The sequence below is a fragment of the Pezoporus flaviventris genome, unplaced genomic scaffold, assembly GCF_033815535.1.
Source record: "Pezoporus flaviventris isolate CSIRO_AGI_PZ_B2104156 unplaced genomic scaffold, CSIRO_AGI_Pfla_v1 ptg000212l, whole genome shotgun sequence".
Lineage (NCBI taxonomy): Eukaryota > Metazoa > Chordata > Aves > Psittaciformes > Psittacidae > Pezoporus > Pezoporus flaviventris.
In genome coordinates this window covers 577158-598280 of record NW_026892760.1, presented here as the reverse complement: position 1 = coordinate 598280, position 21123 = coordinate 577158, and the positions used below count along the sequence as shown (strand labels likewise).

At 40.4% G+C, this 21123-nt stretch overlaps 1 protein-coding gene across 1 annotated transcript in view; it reads left to right on the top strand.

Annotated features, from left to right (window-relative positions):
- FREM1 (FRAS1 related extracellular matrix 1) overlaps positions 1-21123 on the top strand; it is a 64223-nt gene that overhangs the window by 22391 nt on the left and 20709 nt on the right. Inside the window, 14 exon segments of the mRNA XM_061441237.1 lie at positions 772-862; positions 1863-2030; positions 2550-2758; positions 3603-3696; positions 4179-4431; positions 6356-6553; positions 8364-8549; positions 9559-9755; positions 10586-10814; positions 11864-12008; positions 14137-14278; positions 15958-16153; positions 16907-17171; positions 20648-21110. Of these exon segments, the coding sequence (XP_061297221.1) occupies positions 772-862; positions 1863-2030; positions 2550-2758; positions 3603-3696; positions 4179-4431; positions 6356-6553; positions 8364-8549; positions 9559-9755; positions 10586-10814; positions 11864-12008; positions 14137-14278; positions 15958-16153; positions 16907-17171; positions 20648-21110 (2836 nt within the window).

Below are 21123 nucleotides of genomic sequence, written 5' to 3'. Positions count from 1 at the left end.
GGATATTATTATCACCATGGCACTGCAAAGGACTCCTGGTCCTGGACCCACGGGGCGCAGTGAAAGCAGAACTAGTTAAGGAGGCAATGAGTGTGTGGAATGAATGGGGTATATTAGCCATCTACATGTCATTGATGCTGTTTCACTGGTAGGAAATTCATGAGAATTCATGACAGCATTTGCAACAATTTGTCAAATAGAAAAGTTTAAAATCCAGCCATTGTACAGTTCAAGCTGAAGAACATCAATTTCAGTTTTGACCTCAAATAGCAGAGGATCAGCATGCAATTGGGAAGAAGGTTGTTTATGCTGGTCCCCTATTCAGTCAAACAGCTACATGGTTATCTAGTTTGCTGGTTACCGCTGTTGGAAAGCTCACTTGTTGGAGATGGGTTCATTTCAGAAGTTTAAAGATGCATGATATAATTTATTTTTCTACATAAAAGTAAATGCAGGTTTGTAAGTAATAAGAATGTGATGGACTGGACTTTCAGGAGGTGTAATTGGTATCTGGGCTGTACAGAGACACACTTGTATCAAACCCAGAGCTTGCTTAAAAGGTATGTAATAAATTTTCATGACCATCCTGATATACATTTTTTTGTAGTCAGTTTTCTATGATAATGTTTACATGAATAGAAAGTACAGAAGAAAGAATATAGTTTGGGTGGGAATTTAATTTGAAATGCAAGACTGACTGAGCTATGTGACTGTTGGTTTTCCTGTTCTTCAGTTTTGCAACCAGGATGTGACATACTTATTTTTGTATAGCCACTCAGATGCTGGGAAGCTCTTTATGGTGGACACCATCCCCAAACTAGTCAAGGACCCTGCTGCTCTTGCACTGCGGTCCTTTGCTCAGGTTTGTTATATATTACCTGACATTAAAACCTGTTCTAAACGATTTGAAAGTTACAAGTATACAGCTTCTTTATGGCAGGAAGAGGTTAAAAATAAAAACTTTTATAATTCAATTCCAGCTTTTGAAAGAAATGTCCATTATGCTTCAGTTCTGCAACATGTAAACATAACTTTCCTTCTGAAACCAGCAGGGGCTGCAGTTTCCTAGGGTAGCCTGTGTTTGGATCCAGCATGATTTTAAGATGAAGGAAAAAATGAGGCCTTGAGAGTTTTCTGCTTATTCTCAGTGTCTCCACCAATAGATTTGATACAGGCTGAAAGAGGCCTCTTTCAGGATTTTGTTGCTATGTTTCCACTTAGTCTGATGGATGTCTTACGAATATTAGTAAAGTGCCCTGGTTTATATCCTGATGTATTGATAAGGTAATTGTAATAGATGATAATGATGATCATCGCAGTGCCATAATGGGAGCTCTGAGCCTACAAATCCTTAATCAGGTGCCTAATATGGGTGTCTGGATGCCAGATTTTGGTGGTTATTTTGGCCTTTTTCAGCAGCCTTCTCTTGGAAAAAAGAAAATAAAGGAGGAGGCAAATTCTGTATTCAGACATGCAGTTCCTGTGTGTTTGTTAAACTTCATTAGTTTACAAGAAAACATTTCATTAGAAAAGGCTTTTGGGCCAGCATTCATAAAGGGATCCATCAAGGAGACAGGCCATCACCTCTGTCAACATTTATAAACTGTGCCTGTGCTTTTTGCTACAGGTTTGAGTATTTGAACCTGTACTTACTTGATTGGTAACTAAAGATGCATTTAATCAAGGTATTGCCAGTATACAAAGAGTAGATGCGAAGTTTACGGAATTAATTTTGGCAGTTCAGATTCCATCTAATCGGGGGGTGAGAAAGGTCCCTAATGTCAGTTTTGGCTCTCCCAAATTATGGGTTTATGGCTCTCTCATTATCTCTTCTTACCTTCACCCCTCTTCTCTTTTTGCAGCATGCTGTGAACTATATGAAAATTGCTTACATGCCACCGCTGCAGGACATCGGGCCTGAACCTCAGCATGTCCAGTTTATTTTTTCTGTCAGCAATCAGCATGGTGGCACTTTGCATGGGATATGCTTCAATATTACAATTCTTCCTGTGGACAATCAAGCACCAGAGGTAGGGTGGTGGTGAAGGCAAGAGGAAAGGACTGGAAATGGCTCTGAGTAGAAACAGAAATGCAGAAAGTGGTCTTGCTCTGACTGAAATGAAAAATAAGTCTTCCATGGGATCAGGGTTTCAGTGCATTAAATGTAGCCTGCATTGGGACTACAGTGGAGGGGAAAGTGTGGTGAGTGTGCAACGTGATTTTGTGTGTTGAATAATTTGAGGGCTACCTCCAATGCCTGAGTGGCTGTACAAAAATATGTATGCCATATCCTGGTTAACAAAATGCATCCTTCCTCTTTATTCTGCCTATTGCCTATAAAGGCCAGGAGCCTCCTTGAACAGGATGGAGAAGGGGCTGCGTGTAGTAGCGCCTGCTATTAGTAAATTCCTTAGGTTTTCCTAACACAGCCATTGGCATTTTATTTTTTAAGGTGTCATACGTTACACTGGAGCAAACTGAAATTGCCATTTGGTGTATATTGGGAAGTGCAATAGAAAAGAGAGTTAAGCATTTTCTCTTCCATGCAGGTTTATACAAACCATTTAAGAGTGGAAGAGGGTGGCCTGAGCCCTGTCACAGAGGAACACATTCTCATTTCTGATGTGGACACAAAACAGGAGCATCTCCTCCTCCTCCTGCAGAGACAGCCTCAGCATGGGACGTTGGAACTGGATGGCATTCCTGTCAATGAGGGCGACAGGCTTTCCTGTGGGGATCTGCGTACCCTGGCAGTTAGGTTAGAAGAGTGGCTGTCTTCTCCTCTTACAGTGGCTGAGTTTTCCAGTCAGATGAGTGAAAGCCCTGCAATGAATTGGTGAGGTGCAGGGGCTGCAGCCAGCAATACTCACCATAGAACAGCTCTGGCAGAGCTGCTCCAAGATTGCTGGCTGATCCTCAGGACTGCAACAATCACTGCAGAAGCTAAGCTGCTGTGTCGCCAGAAAGTGGGAGCTAGTGACCATGTCTGGTTTAGATAGGTTTCCCTATATAGCACTGCCCCATGCAGATGAAGAAGCAAATTCTGTATTCAGACATGCAGCTCCTGTGAAGAAGGCAGTGGCTTGCAGCTTTTTTCTTTTAAGGAAATCACATGTTTATTAAACTTTGTGAGTTTACAAGAAAACTTGTATTAACGCTAATTAACCCAGAGATGAAAATGCTGCTGATATATCTGTGGCAAGAATGAGACTTGATTTCCTACATGCATGCAGAATAAGAGCTCTCTGACTCCATTTCCATCTATTAGTCAGAGTAGGCACCTACCACAGCAAGGGCATACATGCTTGGCAGACATCTCACAAGCAGCCAGAACAAGGATGACAAAGCCTCAGTGAAACCTTTTTCCCAGCTGTTGTCTGGTTTTTATTGGCAGTTTTCTTCATGTAGGAGACCCCACAAGTCTTCTGAAGACATCCTAATCCAGAATAAGCAGTCTTAGATGGACACACTGGCACAGGGATTGGCTTTTTATATTGGGAAGGATCCATATTGACTCTGTCATGACCAGAAAGCAGAAAGCAGAGCTTCTTTGTCTATGTGAAATATGTGTAGCTCTTCTTTTCTTTTTTTTTCCTTCACAGTTATCGGCACAATGGCTCTGAGACTCTCACTGATGATATCCTCTTTGCAGCTACAGATGGCATCCACTTTGTAGAGTTCATTCTGCAGGTCAAGGTCAGTGTGTTACATATTTCTGAAAGCAATTGACTCTGTAGAAGAGTGTAAAGCTTGATGTCTGAAAGTCTTTGCATTCTCTTGGAAACTGGAAGATAATGGACTTGTTAGACATCAGGAAGATAATGGACTTGTTAGGCATCAGGTTTATGTGGCAAATTGAGACATTTGGCCTGTCCTAGCTGAAAGGCATTTGCACTTGCTCTAGTCTGGGTTCTTTAACCTGGAATTATTCTCTATGTACTTAAATCTGGGGAATGAGATTTTTCTCAGGCTGCAATTATCTAGTTCAGTTTATTTTTGTCTTTGAATTTTTAACATGACCCTAATTCAGCTGGTTTCATTTGGTTCATAGGAAAGCTCAGTGTACTCTGGCCGTGACACCATACTGCTGGTTTGAGCAGTATGGAAGGCAATGTATTAAAACAACAGCTTTCCATTGAAATGAAGGATAAAAGATCTTAACTTATTTTTCTGATTAGGTGCTGCCTGTGAATGATGAGCCACCTGTTATACAGACAGGCCTTGTTCCTGTGCTCCACTGCCTAGAGGGTGAAGAAGTGGTCCTCTCCTCAGAGTACATCTATGCCACAGATGCAGACAGTGATGACATGAAACTGATGTTTACTCTGGCTCGCCAGCCCTATCATGGGCTGGTGAGGAAAGCTGGCATTGCTGTGGATCGGTTCACCCAAGCTGATGTAATCTCTGGTTTAGTCACATATAAGCACACCAGTAAGTGAGTTCATGATAGAATTTGGCTGGAAGGTGGTCACAGAGTTTTCTGGAAGGAAATCTTAACCAGAATTCATATAATCTTTGCAGAAGCTCAGCAGGAACTGCTGAGAAACCACATGTGTTTTGTCCAGGGAAAAAAATAAGGTGGCTTTGAAAGAGCGCTGATGATATAAAACTACCAAATGTTTTAATGAGCTCTCCAAATCCCTGTTTGAAGTGAAAAAATTATTAGAACAGCTCCATGGAAATATCATAACCTTAGAGGATTTCTTTCATTGTTCCTGGTAAAATATCTTCGGCAGTTTTTTGGTTTTGTTTGGTATTTTTTTTTGTTTTTTTTTCGGAAGGGGGGTATTACTGTTGAATTAGGTACAAAATAGAGCCTTTTTATTTGTTTCATGACATTAAAAAAGCCCACTTCAACCTTTTTCCAGAGTCATGTTTAAATAAAGGGATGTAATACTGTAAATTGGGATGCCGTGTTTTAATAGAAAACTGCTAACAGCCTGAAGTACTACTTGCTTGCCTCTCCAATCTAGATGGCTGTCCATTTCTGGACTGTTTATAGTCTTTCTGTACCACAAGGTAGATGATCAGATTTTCTTCAGGAGAACCACAATGCTAAAAAGATGTTATTTTGTGGTTTTATTGTAAAAAATAAAAAAAAAACAAACTGTTTGTTTTTTTTTTAAATTTTTTTTTTTAATTACACACTGAAATCAAGGGCCAGTTAACCCTATTTCCTATTTAATGTCATATTTTTATTAGCATTAAAGAGGTTGTCTTCTATGTCTCTGATGACAGCTTTAGTCTTGTTTGCTTTTTTCTCTTTTTTCAAAGGCTGTGGTTTTCTATGTAATTAGTCTGTAATTTTGTGCTATATATGCGAAATTTTCAGGCTTGGCCCCATCTAAAATAAGCAGCTGGTATTTGAGAAGAGAAGCAAGTACTTGATTATGGCCACTCATAACAAATTTTTCTTCAGCAGCCGAAAGATACCAGGAACATTATTTCAATGGCAGTGTTTTTCAGAGTAATGAAGGGCAGAAACTTGCTTTCATGGGTGCAGTGCTGGCGTTTTTTCATTCCCAAATTTCTGCATGTGCCTCCAGTCAAATGTTCTAACAGCAGATATCACAAGAGATGGTGGGAATCACTGTCCCTTCTTTGCAGACAGCATATTAGAAATATCCTGCAACAACGCAAGACACAGGCTGCCAGAAATGCTGAGAAATGCATTCAGCCACAGACGCTTCTTGCAAGGGGTGGTAGTTCCCAGTCCTGTGCTGTATCAGCCCACATTTTCAACATGATTACATATGGGCATAATATACAGTTGCAAAAAAGTACACATACAAAGCACAGCCCTTGTTATAGTCCATTTTGTAGGAATAAGAGGCATATACGAATACACGCATTTTTAGGTGTGCAAAAATGTTTTCTTCTGAAACACTGTGGATATTACCATTTGTCATAGAGAGAGTATATATACGTATATACATATCTAAAAGAATGACCTTTTCCTACATTTTTTGAGAAGGAATGAAGGAAAAACTCTCTGCATGAATGTATGATTTGCAAATGCCTTAGTGAACAAAGAACAGAATTATGAGTACTACTAGCAATTTTATTACAATATAGTGTTACAAAATTGAATGAATAATGTTATAACTATTAGTAATACTTAGTTGCATACTTTTCTGCACCCTTTTATTCTAGAATAGAAGCTGGTTAAACTTAATTGCAAACAGCAAACCAAATTCTTTACTAAACAGCACCCCCACCAGCCAGAATTAAGAATTCTAGTAATTTTGTTTTTTCTTCTGATTTTGAATACTGCAGACTGTCCTTGCAGGATACAAAACTATTCTTCATGAAGCTTTGGTAAAACGTTTACTCTGATCTGCAATATTTTTTCCAGGTGGGGAGATTGGCCTGACTCCTTCCATTGAGATCTTAACCTTCATTGTCTCTGACAGTGAGGCTGGCATAGATGTGAAAGACTGCTGTTATGATGGACCTCTTTCTCCTCCAGTTCCGCTTCAAGATCCATTTCCAGTATATGACCTTAACATTACTGTACTTCCAGTGGACAACCAGCCTCCATCAATTGCAACTGGTGAAAGATTCCTCTCACTACACAGTTATAATGTGGGCTTACGCAGTACTGTAATGGCTAAGGACACAGGGATTTTACTTATTTGTTTGTTTATTTGGGGTTTTTTTCTTTATCATCAGAAAGAGTTACCTGAGATCAGCATACAACAGTTTTGAATCAGAATATCCATCGATATTTTTTTTTCTTTTGCTAGTACAGTATAGCCACCAAATTCAGCTGCAGGTTCAAGTGTGAGTAACTGCTTGTGGCTCTTCAGCTGCATGTTTAATCATGTGGTTAGAGATAAGTGTTCAGATCTATTCCCCTCCACCTATGCATGTCCCTTGCTTCACATACGTAGGCATCATGGTTTATCGCCAACCAGCGACGAAGCGCCACACAACCTCTCACTCACTCCCCCTGGTGCTATTGGGGAGAGAAACAGCAGCATTAAAAGGGGAAAACTCACTGGCCACCCACCCAGCAAACCAAAGCAAGACAAGGAATTCATTCACTGTTTCCTACGGTCAGGCAGGTGTTCAGCCATCTCCAGGAAAGCATTCCATGTTAACGGTTACCTGGGGAGACAAACGCCATTGCTCCAAATGTTCCTTCCTTCCTACTTCTTACCCCAGCTTTGCAGGCTGAGCATGATGCCATATGCTCTGGGATATCCCTATGGACAGTAAGAGTCAGCTGCACCACCTGTGTCCCCTCCCAACTCCTTGTGCACCCCCAGACAGCTCACTGGTGGGGTGGTGTGAGAATCAGAAAGGGCCTCGGCTGTATAAGCACTCCTCAGCAGTAACCAAAACATTGCTGAATTACCAACACTGCAGCCCAAATCCCAGACTTAGCCACATACAACCTATTATGAAGAAAATTAACCCCACTTCAGCCAAAACCATTATAGTAAGCTATGTCTGAGTAAAAGTGATCAATATTTTCTCTCTGAACTGAACTTAGGTCCAGAAAATAGTCATATGCACTGTTTATGCAATAACATAAAGTAAGTATCTATCTACTTTTACATGTAAAATCTACAAAAGAAATTTAGACTCTGGCCCTTATATAAAAGGAGAGAATCTTTTAATACCAATATTTAACTCTGTTAATAGATGAAGCCAAATTTATGTTATATGTGCAATCAATCGAATAGATTTGAACCCATATTTTTACTAATACTTTTCAAAATCAAAAATATTTAGTTAAAATGGAAATAGTTTTGGTAATGTACATGTAGCCTAACAGACCTCATTGTGCAAAATTTCCATTGACTTCCTGGGCTTTCAATGAGGTCTGTAGTATACACATAAAGGTATGCTTTCTTTATGCCTGCCTTTTTCAATGTCATTTGTTTGTTAGCATAAAATATATGTTATATATCTCAGAGAATATCTAAGCATATGTATGAGTAGTTTCATAATTGGCAGGCTTTAACCCAAGTAATGTTCTGGAAATGAAGCGTTGTCCCAACAGGGAAATTAAGCAGTGTTGCATGAAATATTATTCATTATAAACAATTCAGAACAGCTCTCATATAATTAATGCTCTGACTAACACAGGTAACAACTGATTTTGAGCAGCACATAGACTATACCTAATGATTTACCAGCAAAATAATTTCATGATCCCCTTCCTCTCTACATACATGATGGCAAAAGTAGGGTTGACAGTGTAGGCACTGAAAAAAAACCTTAAACCAAACCCCCTCGGTAACTCAGTATTTGTTGTCTTTTCCCCCTTAGTTACTACTTTCATTTGTATTAACAAAAGCAACAGCAAAATGAGCTAAAAGAGCAATAATGCTTATCATATTGTTTGTGCGCAGGTGCAAGGTTTGTGGTGGAGGAGGGCTCCTCAGCAGCCCTTACCACAAACCATTTGCTTGCCACTGACCCTGACACCACTGCAGATGACTTAGAGTTTGTCTTGGTTTCTCCTCCTCAGTTTGGTTACATTGAAAATATACTGCCTTCTCCTGGGTTTGAGAAGAGCAACATTGGTATAAGTATAGGTAAGTCTTAGTGACATACGGTAATCAAGTAGATGAGATACAGAGGGCTTCTGGTGCTGTGGGCTCTGGTGGTGTGTACATTAATATGGACTTATTGAGGAAGGCAGGTGCTGGCAAATGCAGAGCAAATGGGACTGTGAGGGAGGAGTTCAAAGGAAGACTACAGATCTGAAAATGTGAAGAATTAGCACTTGAAGTAAATAACCCAGTCTTTGCTTTATGCATTCCAGCTGCAGTCGATTAGAAGTGACAATACGAGACATTAACCTGCTCTCTCTCTGCCTTTGCCTTCAATCCCCCATGCAAGGATCCTGCCCTTCCCTTCACCTAAACCTCTGTCACTTAAATGCTTTAGCTGAGAACTTGAAAAGCCTGGGTCCCATGTTAGTTTTCAAGACAAAGTAACAGAAGTGATAGAGATGTGGGTTGGCTTGGGTGTCTTCCCTTGCCCATCTTCAAACACTATAATGCAGTTTCATCCTCAGTGAAATGGACTGTGGCATGCTCTGTAATGCTACCAGCTTTTACCAGTGTCTCCAGGCAGACACTCGGAACCACTGAGCCTTTTGGTCCTCATTTTCCTGGTCTGTCATAGAAACGTTAGTGTTGAAGTGGACCTTAAAATTCCACTAGTTCCAAACCCCACAGCCATCAGCAGGGATACTTTCAGCTAGACCAGATCAGTCAAGTGAAAATCAATTTAACTACTTAGAGCCCAGGTCTTACCCATCATTTGGGTCTTTTTGGGGGAGCTCTGTTCTGCAGACTGAACTGGGAAGCATAAAGTTGCAGTCCCACAAGCAGCATTTGTGTTTCAAGGGAAGGGCACGTGTCCTGCGGTAACTTGCAGTGTAACTCTTTCAGCCAAAAAAATAATTGAAAACTTATAAAAACCCTTGCAAAATCCAAGATATTTCTTTGAGAACTGCACAGTTTCAGATTTTTTTTATGATAAGACCAGAAGGTTGGAAAAGATTGTGTTAACTCATAATCTCTTTAAAATATCTAGCTTCGTTTCAGCTGAAGCACCTGAAAGCTCTGAATATAAACTATGTACAAGCCAGGCATGAGCAAATGGAACCGACAGCAGACCACTTTGTGCTTTATGTCACTGATGGGCTGCATCGCTCCGCAAAGACTCCATTTTATGTGCTGATCAACCCAACCAATGATGAAGTCCCGGAATTCATAGCAGGAAATATTACTGTAAGGAAATAATCAAAATGTCTGTTACAGAATTATTTTATACCAGAAAACACTTTTTCACATAGATAAGAACATTGCTCTGACACTTGTTCCTCTACATCTTTCCTTTGCTCATGTAGTTCAGCCTAGTTCAGGAAACAGCCCCGTTAAATCCCATGTAAACTGGTAACAGAGAGCTGCAATGGGACTGTACTAGTGCACAGCTCTGGTAACTTTCAATTAAGAGAAAAAAAAAGTGCTCAATCTTTAAACAAACACATAATCTGGAAAGCAGAAGGATCTTCATGCTGCTTCTGGTTTCTCAAGAGCTTTTATATTTTCCTGTGTTTTTTTTATGCTTCGGGCTTAGCCTGTCCCCTCTCTGAAGACTGATTTTAAAATAAATAATAGTTCTGCCTTCCCCTGGCAGAGGGGGCTCTTGAGAAGAGCAACATTAGCAACCATGCTAAGGCAGTGTAAACTAATGTTACTGTGAAGTAAAAAATGCATGACTTGTATAAATGTATATGCATCAATTATTTATACATGCATACCTTTATATATTCAAATTCTTTCTCCTTGGCACTTAATATGAAGTTTATTTACCTAACAGCTCTTCTATTAATTGGGGCATTACAAACTCCTTATCTCACCTTCTTTTTTCATCACTGCAACCATTTACTTCTCTATGTCACTTAAAGTGGTTGAAATCAGTAGCTGATTCAAAAGCGACTGGGAAATGGGTGGAGAAAACAAACTCACACACAGTAACAACCTACTTAGGAAACTGAGCTAAAATTCTCAGATTCTTTTATGTAAAAGAATTTGACATTTTTTTCTTTCGTGTTTAGGTTCAAGAAGGGGAGATGAAAGAGCTGGATCTTTCTGTTATCAATGCAGTTGATCTGGATGTGCCTCAAGACCATTTGGTATTTGGGGTTGTACAGAGGCCTCTGTACGGGTTCCTTATTAATGGAGTTCATGGCAAAGATATTCTATACTACAGACAGTTAATCAACCATGACCACCACAGCCATGAGTTGCTTGTTCATGACTTTTCCATGGAGCTACTGAAGAATGGTAGGTGCAGCACTCTTCTGACATTGGTCTTTCATCTCTTTAATGAGGCAAGGTGGCACAGTAAGAAACCTTTAGCACTTATTTAGTCACTTGCCTTATGTGTATTTCCAAGATGATGTTTAGGAAGCCTACTGTAGGAGAGGATAAGTTTCGAGACCATCTTAAGAACCTGAACACGCACAAGTCCATGGGACCTGATGAAATCCATCTGCAGGTCCTGAAGGAGCTGGCGAATGAAATTGCTAAGCCACTGTCCATCATATTTGAAAAATCATGGCAGTCAGGTGAAGTTCCCAATGGCTGGAAAAAGGGAAATATAATCCCCATTTTCAAGAAGGGGAAAATGGAAGGCCTGGGAAACTACAGACCATTCAGTCTCACCTCTGTGCCTGGCAAAATCTTGGAGCAGATTCTCCTGGGAACTATGCCCCTTCAAAACCTGAGGAGAGATTTTTTTTTCTCTGTTGCCTAATAGGAACCTTCAGAAGTGTCAAGTTCTCACCCCAAATTCCTCAGCCTTCCCAAGTGCTGTTTTTGTTTCTCTTCCAATTGCTTGGTTTTTCTCTTTTCCCGTCCACAATGGTGACCAAGCTACCGTCAGCCCAGATCCTCTGATTGGCTATGATCACAGCCACAAGGTCAGCTGTCCTCCCTGAAGCTTGTTTAAAGATCCCTGAGAATTAAGGCACAGAAGAGTGTTGCCTGATAGTCTCACCCTTGCTATGGTCCCTGTTAAAATAAATTGGAATGAAGAGAGGAGAAGAAATGTGCCTTTTTTTCAGACCAACAGAGACCTTTTTGTGGAGGGAGTCACTCCTTTCTCCAGTCATGCTGGTGTCTTTGAGACAATGATGAACATCATCGGCTCACCAAGCTTATTTTCTGGTAGCTGAAACCAGCTTGCTGTGACAGGTCATGTGGGGAAGGGAGATGGAAGAAGGGTGAGGGGAAAACAGAAAGAAATGATGTGAGAGATTTTGCTGCAGTCAGATTTATTTGATTTTTCCATTTTTCTCCCTCTCTTCTTTTTCCCACCGCCCCCTGCATAGGAATGAAGCTGATGTACATGCATGACAATTCCGAAAACCTCACTGACAGCTTTAGAATCCAGTTATCAGATGGGAAACATAAAGTCATCAGAACCATTTCAGTAAAGGTCATTCCAGTTAATGATGAGAAACCAGTGCTGAGCAAGTAAGCCACATGTTCCTGTCTCTGACAGAGGGATAAGTTTAGACAAAATGATCCAAAAGTGATCAAAACAGCAAATTGGCGACTCATGGGGAGAATCACAGACTAATGTCAATACAGATGTTTCCATATGGGTCTCTATCAGCTTGTTCAACAAAAACATTTCTAGTGAAATAAGGATATGCTTTAATGTGGCTCAACATTAAAAGAACAGTGAGAAAAAAAAAAAAGTGGGGGAGCATGCTTATTTTGCCTTTTACAGCTTACTTGAAGATGTTTGTCAGAGAGCTGTCATGTTTGCACACCTCTACCAGCTACTGACCACCATGGTATTGACTGCAGCTACTTTGCTTTGCCCTTCCCTGGGACAACTGCATGTCTAAAACATCTTTCTGAAAGCACTTATGTATTTTGGCATGAGATAATCCACAAAGTTGATGCCTCGTTGCCTCACAGGGGAAAGCTTTTCATCTTAATGATTCTTTTATTTTCTCTTTTCTTAGCTATAATTCAGCTTCTGAAAAGATGCATGCTAACTTCCCTTACAGTTCAAAACTAGGAAAGAGAAATGAAATAGACATATTCAGAAATTGCTTGGCTTACCATTTGCAGATAGGCAGCTGGCTGTGAGAAAGATGGACCTCCTGGACATTTTAACAAGGGGCTTTTCCCTTTGGATCCCCATTTTTTAGCTAATGCTCTGCTACAGAGCATAAGGGCCTCCATCTTCCTGCCTGGTTTCCAGTCCCAGTCAGGCAGATGGGGAGCTGGGAACCCAAAAGCTTTGGGCACATAGCTTGAACCTCTGAAGTCTGCATTTCAGAAACGACTCACAGTCTGTTCAGCAGGCTGCCAATAATGTGGGCATTTCTGATCCCTCAGGATATTTGGCCTGCCTTCAGATCAGACATACATTTCCCATTGCAGAGAATTTTGAATATTTTGTTTTGTTTACTGTGCAGAGCTTCCTGCTTTAACAAATTTTAGTTTTATAGTTGAAAGATTATCAAGGATCACATAATGCTAACAAGAGAGAGTGTCCATTTCTTGTTAGAATAAATGATATAGTTTATGAATTCATATCACATACTGATAATTGCCTATTTGTTCCTCATATGGTAAAGACTGATACAACATTTTCCACCCCTTCTCTCTGAAGGAAGGTGATGGAGTACAAGAAATCAAGTGTTTTTAGGTTTGCCCAGCTGGATCCAGAAACTCTTGCTGCCTCATCTGGTGTTGTTAGAACTCACCATTTGCCACTCCTGTGATGAACAACACACAGTGAGCCACCTACTTGAAAAATATCTATTTCATTATAAGAAGTTACTGCTTCTTGCCTGTTACTCTTCCACTGATACACAGTATGCTCCCAGTATTTAAGCAGTAGTGCTTTGAGGAAATGTGTTCAGTTTGGCGTTGGAGTGGTTTAGCTTCTACATTCAGTCATGACATCTTTGCCATGGGGTAGGAGCTCCCTTACGCTACTGAAGGGTTTTACAGGTGAACATTTGACAATACTTGTAAGCTTTTTCTCACCTTTTGATCTGGGGACACCCTTTCACCTCAGGGAGTTTCAGGTCTCATCTCCATTAGTGGTGGTGAACAGACTGAAGAATTTGCAATGGGATGTTTTTAGCTGGCAAACAGTGAGTGCCAAAAGCTCAATCTGTCAGCTCTTGGACTGCATCCTGTAGCAAGGAGTGCCCTTGGGGAAGGTAAGGCCCTGGCACATTCCCCTTGAAAGCTTCTTCTCAAGATGAGATATTGGTGCTAGAAACAGCATAAAGAAGAAGTTGGTTACACCTTTGTAGTACCTTTTCAAGATTAAGTGACAGACTAGTCAGTTGAAAGACAGTCTTTAGTGTACAATCAGTTCATTGGAGCCAGTATTAATATCGTAGCAGTAATATACAATTCAGCCTATATTTTTACACCACCCTCTTATAGATTTTATGAGGGTAAGTGGAATAGATTCCAGATTAAGACAGATGTGATAAATCCCTTACTGCTGTGTGTATCTGCTTTGCTATTTTTCACCATTCTAAGGAGAAGCTGGTCTGAGAAATTACATTGTCAGAGAGGTTACTTTTCTTTTACTGCATCAATACATGACTTTCAATTTTTGCAGAAAGGATGATATAGAGGTGAACATGGGCGAAACTCGAATAATTTCCAGTGCTGTTCTGTCTGCAGAAGATAAAGACACCCCCAGGGAGAGAATTTATTATATATTTGAAAGACTTCCAGAAAACGGTCAGCTTCAGCTCAAGGTTAGTCTTTGTACTTCAACAAAAAGCAGGCATGCAAACAACTCTCTCTTTTTTGGATAGAATGAAGTTCATCTTCCTTTTCTCCCAAGTGTCTGTCACATTTTGAAGGAGACAGCTATGGCCTGTTTGACTGTTGAAAGAGTGTTTGAACCAATCAACGATGCCGTCTCACAGGCTTTGACAGTAAAGGCCAGATCCTCAAGAGAAGGAGAGGGTGAAAAGCATAGCAGATCATCTAAGGCGACAATGGAGAGAGACGCTGGGAGAATCAGCACGTGGAGGGCAAAAACAAAGTGTCAAAGATGACAGAGGTGAAGGGGGAAAGTTCTTGATCAAAAAAAGTGACAAGGAAGCCATTACTTCAGTTACTTCAGGATTCAGAAAGAATGGAGGAAGATGTGTGTGAAAGAGTGAGGGATAAATCATGAGCTAGAAAAAAAAGTATAAGGGGAAGGAAGGGAAAAAAGGAAGAAGATTAAAAGGCTACAGAAAGAAGAAAGGCAGAAAATAAAGTTTGGAAATGGAAGGAAAGTTGACCATTAATGACCAAATATAGGCCACATGAAGGAACAAAGTTAGAGGAAATACCTCTTTTAAATTGCATGCATATATAATAGAAAAAAAAAATAAATCATTTTTTAAGACCCATAAGTATGGAAAGTATTTTGATGTCGGATCCTTGTAAGAACCTGTGGATCACAGGATCATAGAATCATAGAACAATTTGGGTTGGATAGGGCATTAAAGCTCATCTAGTTCCAATCCTTCTGCCATGGGCAGGGACACCTTCCACCAGACCAGGTCACTCCAAGCCCCATCCAGCCTGGCCTTGAATACTGCCAGGGATGGGGCATCCTCGTCTTCTCTGGACAGCCTGTGCCAGGGCCTCAGTACCCTCATCATGAAGAATTTCTTCCTGATGTCTAACGTAAATCCACTCTCTGTCAGCTTAAAGCCATTCCCTCTTGTCTTGTCACTACTTGATTTAACAAAAAAGCCCCTCTCCAGCTTTCTCCATTTAGGTCCTGGAAGGCTCCTCTAAAGTCTCTCCGGAGCCTTCTCTTCTCCAGGCTGAAGAAGCCCAACTCTTTCAGTCTCCATAGGAGTGGTGCTCCAGCCCTTGGAGCATCTTCATGACCCTCCTCTGGACTCATGCCAACAGGTCCATGACCAAAACTCACATGAGACTTGTGAATTAAAGGGATCCCACTCACTGGCTGAAGTCTGACAGTTTGAACATTCAGGGAACCCATGTGTGTTTGAGCTCTCTGTCCTTGATAAGCTTTGCTCCAAAGCAACTGACGCTGTTACTGCAGGCTAAATGTCAAATACACAGATCAGTCCAGCTACTGTGCTATCTTCAGAAAAGCAGGAAATTTTATTTGTCAATTCAATTCTTTCCATCAAAGGACAACCTCTGGGGCTCTCAATTTCTCTGATTTCCTGAAGTTTCCCATGGGTTCACTTCTGATATCCCTTTAGGTATGGTTTAGGAAGGAACCAAAGGCAGCTTTGTGAAATTAAGAAATAGAAAACATATGCTAGGTCAGGAACCATTTAATATTCATCTTGTTGGTTTTCAAAAAGAAGTGCGCAGAAATGTATTTCCTGGAGTAAAAGTAACTGAGAAGGATGCATAGGTGACTATCTGTTTAATAAAGGGTGTTTACTCTTTCCAGGTAGGCCAAAGCTGGATAAGTCTCCAAAATGGAATGAAGTGCAGTCAGGAAGACCTGGATATGAACCTTGTGAGATATGTCCATATGGGAACTATAGGCTCAAAGAACCAAGACAGCTTTACATTTTATCTGTGGGACGGGTACAACAGGTCCCCAGGTGTGGAGTTCTACATAAATATCAAGGACATGGAAAAGGGTAAAGATCTGTCAGACTTGACATTTTACAGCCTGTTTCTGAAACAAAGATGATGTGAATATGTGTCCTGATACTTCCCTGAACATTATATAGGCCCTTGACAAGTCTCCCTGCAGATCCTGAAAGGTCTCTGCATGGATTTCACTTCTGGCCAGAGCCCTGATGCTCCTGCTGGTGAAGAAGTGGCCCTGGGATTGGAAAAGGCACTGCCTAAGGCAGTGTGTTGCACCTTGCCTCTCAGGACTCTCAGCTACTTTTCAAATAGAGTTGAAAATATCCTTCTGAAACTAGATTTATGTTTGAATAAAAGCACAAGAAAACTGCAAGAATGTAATAAGGCAGACAAAAAGCCTTTCAAGAACATCTAGGTCTCCCAGGCTTATGCTCTATTCTTATGGTCCCTCTTCCTTTATTGCATTCTTATTAGAAACTGAAATTAGACCAATTTAACCTGACACTGCTAAAATGGGAAAAAAAGTTCAAAGAGGTTGTGCTGTCTCCATCCCTGGTAGTTTTCAAGCCCTAATAGATAAAGACCTGAGCAACCTTGTTATGGGTGATCTTATGGCTGACCCTGCTTCAAGCAGAAGGTTGGACTAGAGAGATCCTGAAGTACCTTCCAGACTGACTTTCCCTATAATCATACCGCCCTATGATTTTTCTGCTGGTGATGGCTTGCATGTGGCTAAATAATGCAAAAGAGATCAACTTATGATTTAATATGACTATGTTAGTGTTTTGTCTATCTTGCAGGAGACATTGCTGTTTTTATAAAGCCTCTTACAGTGCCAAAAGGGGATCAGGGCTACATTACAACCGACGTCCTCCTTGCACTGGATGGTACTGACATGCCAGAGGAACTTCTGTATGTGATAACCTCCCCACCCCAGTATGGACAAATAGAGTATGTCAGCTATCCTGGCATCCCCATTACAAGCTTCAGTCAAATGGATGTAGTAAGACAGATAGTTTGCTATGTTCACAATACAAAGGCAGTTGTTCCTGAAGATACATTCAGGTAAGGGATAACAAACACTTCACCTCCTGAGCTTTCCCCCTTGGATTTTTTCGGTATTCAGAAAAACTCACAACACAGAAAAAACAAAAACAATTAAAAATAGGTGGAAAGCCTGTGGGAATTCAGAGTATTCAGATAGCAAAGATATTTCTACTATAATATACACAGTTGTGAATAAATGCATTTTCTAATTGATGTTGAAATTGTAGCCAGATCACATTCACTCAATCATACTAGCGTCAATAGTATTATAGCACCCATACACATCTGTAAAGATATAAGTGCTGGAGAAGGACTCAGAACATACTTTGTGGAATTTTCCTTTGGTTTCTTGCTACAGCTGGATGTGGTAAAACTGGTCCATTCAGGTATTGAATAGCTTCTTTCTTGTCTATTCTTACTTATCATACTAATTCGGCTCCAGGCTTTTTGAATCCATAAATGGTTCTTGAACAAAGTGAAAATCAGTCCACTTAACCTATTTTTCACATCACAATAGCTCAGAAATTCATGTAGACAATCGGATTTTTGAGGTAAACCTTGTTACCTATAGATCCAGTTCAGCAGCCTAGAGATATTTGTTTACTTTCACCCAGTTCTGAACTTTCCTCTTGGGTCTGCTTAGCCTAAAGTGAATACTTCCTTATTTTATTCTTAAATGAACCTCCCTTGTTTATAGAGTGAAATGATGTAATGAGTTATCATCAGGTAAAGACAAAGCATACACATTGTTGCTCCAAGTCTCAGGGACGGTTTTGTAAAAGAGAGAAAATTCAGGGGAAAAGAACCTCTCAGAAACAAACAAACTTGCTTCCTGCTAGCATTGTCTATTTTGTCTGAAAGCATTTTTTGACAGAAAATGAACTTTCTACAAAATTCAGTTTTTCCACCCAAAATGAAAAGTTCATTGTTTTTTCAATTTTGACCAAGAAAAATTAAGGATTTATCTTCTAAGTGTTGAAATTTAGAAACAACCACTTTTTACACTCTATTATGACTAGATTCCTGATGTAAATGGCATTTTCCATGATGCATGATGAAGATTAGAGAGCATGTTGTGTCATTCGTTTTGAGAGGTATTTTGCAGGAAAGTCAAGCAAGCAGGGCATGGAGACATTAAATAAATCTCCCTATGACATGGGGCAGCTCAGGTGACATTATCTAGAATTAAGCCAAAAGTAATTTTGGAATTTTCCTTAGTTTAAACATTTTAAACTATCCCTCCCACTAAATTCCATGTAACGGATACTTGTCTTATCTACTTGAGTTGTAACAGAAAAAGTGAACAAATATTTTCTGGCTTTATGTTTCTCGATTGTGAAACACTACAACCAAAACTAGGATTGGCTTATATAAGCAAGGTTGCAGTCACGCCAACCCTAGGCTGTAGGAGTGGCTTAAGTGAGTATGACCTCTATACCACACTTACGAAAAGCAGACCAAATGATTCCAGGGAAACCATGCATGTGGATAAACCCAGTGTCTTCTGTTTAGGTCAATGGCTATGAACAAAACTAGAAAAGTAAGATTACTAGCCTATAAAAGTGAGTTTATAACGCTTTAATAAATATTGATATTCAATAACTATTTAAATCACAATAATTAGTATCCTTGATGTTGTCATTTGAAAAGAATTTGGTTTTGTGTAGACATACAAATATCGTGGTAGAGTATTATGATTACTTGAACAAGGAATGGTTACATTAATTACATGGGTAATTATAGGGGGAGGAGGGATTAACTGATCAAATTTTTACTGTCCACTGAAGTACTTCCTTCAGACATAAATTTGCCTGTATTCTTTGGTGCTGGTGGCTTGGAAGAAAGATTTGGCAGTGCTTGTTTGGACAGACAACTTCAAGTGGTTAGCAACCTGACATCAGATGCTGGCAGCAGGATATGAAAAGAACATGCTAATGTCCTCCATTTTGACATGCCGGCTCGATTTTGTAATAAGCTGGCACTATTTATGATTCCATTTTTATCTTTTAAATGCCATGGCAGATGGTAGGTCCTGCAGCCAACTTTGTTGCCATCAAACTGCAGAAAGCATGAAATGTTGGTAATGGTGAAATCAAATCACGCAACATGTCCTCCTAAATGTGCCTGAGATTTGTCCCCTGAATTTCATTAGGGTGAGGAGAATATTGGCTGCTCTCTATTCCTAAGGAAATGACGAAGCAGCCATAAAACAGAAATAACCAAAATCTCCCAAAGTGCAGAAAAAAGGACATCTTGGACACAGGCAGTTCACCACCTGTGAAATTAAATGGTGTATGACATTTGCATGGTAAATTTCAGTCTGATATATATCCCAGAGGTTTCCTCCTATCTGGTGCTCTGTAGAAGATTGGATGAGTCTTCAGTTTCATGAATGGAATTATCTAAGTCTTTCACTTAAATCATCCAAATTATTTTACAGCCATCAAAAGAACCAGAGGAAACTCACTTCTGCTGCAATCTTGTAGACTCTTTGAGAAATGGTTAAGGTCTTGACTGAATGTGTTTTGCCCCTTTTTGACTTAGCATTGCACTATTGATCATTCTAGTTCTGTATTTGATTTCAGCTAAATTACTAATAGCACAACCCTTTTACTATTGGCACAATAGCACTAGGTCAGTGCAGACAGATGTCTCTAGGTTCCCAGCTGGGAATACCATCCTCAGTAAACATATTTCTAACTGCTATATAGTTCCTGGTCTGCCTATGCTCATTCCCATCTGTTACATGGCATACTGCCAGTTTACAAGTTGATCAAGCCTAATCATCAAGCATTGGTGAAGGCAGTGAGTAATTTTAGATGGACAGTCTGCGTGACACAGTAAGTTACTCCATGACCTAACTGAAGGTCACTTACATTCAAGGCATGCAACAATAGGCCAGGCTTTGACCCTCTAATTATTTAAATACTTCTTTGATCTGTGCAGCCAAGAGAGCAAGGGGAGGCAGGTAATTTAAATGTCAACCAGTTCCCATTTCACTTCTGAATGGTACAAGCATGCTATGTGAAAAGCAGCCAGTTAGGCTGGCCCTCGTAGTGCTTGAAACAACTGTTTGTGACAGTGTCCCGTACAAGATCAACTTCATAAGGTTTATGTAAGCCAGAGGGTGCACTAAGGCCGCAGCCAGCCTGCCATTTTAGATCTGCTCCATCTGTATCTAAGGTAGCAGATTAGATCAGCTCTGTTATGATTACTAGGTTGATGAGTACATCCTCAAAGCCATTCTTCTGGCATCTACTCAGATTGCTACAGATGCAATTGTAACTCTTGACATATACCTAGCCATCTGCTTTCATGATTTTAAGTCATACACCCACCCCACCCACAGCCTGGCTTTGAGCTCGAACCAGCTCTACTACTTTTAAAGTATCAACACAGGCAAGTCCTGTAGTAAAGGTGTGTATTGTCATTTCATTTCAGTACATGGTGAATCAAGAACATATGCTGAAGACTACCTTGCCTCTCTTTGCCAGATTCATCATCAGCAATGGAATAAGGACTAAGCACGGGACATTCAAGATCTCCTTGGAGGCAGTCGACCAAGCTTTACCCACACTGTCTAGGAACATGGGGTTAAGATTAGTGGAAGGCACTATGGCACTCCTTTCTCCTGACCTCCTGCAGCTTTCAGACCCAGACACTGCCAAAGAAAACCTTACCTTCCTCTTGGCTCAGCTGCCCCAATACGGTCATCTCTATTACCGAGGGGTTGTGCTACTGCAGCACAATTTCACCCAGCAAGATGTGGACAACAGGGATGTTGCATACAAGCACGGAGGTGGGGATTCCCAGATTGACAGATTTACATTTGTGGCAACAGATAGGACAAATCAAGGATTCATCGTGAAAGGGAGGGTGCAGAGTGAGCCAGTGGCATTCATCATTCAGGCAAGTGTGACTACAGGCTTACTTAAAAGAGGTACATAGCATGGTAAGGTGGAAAACATAG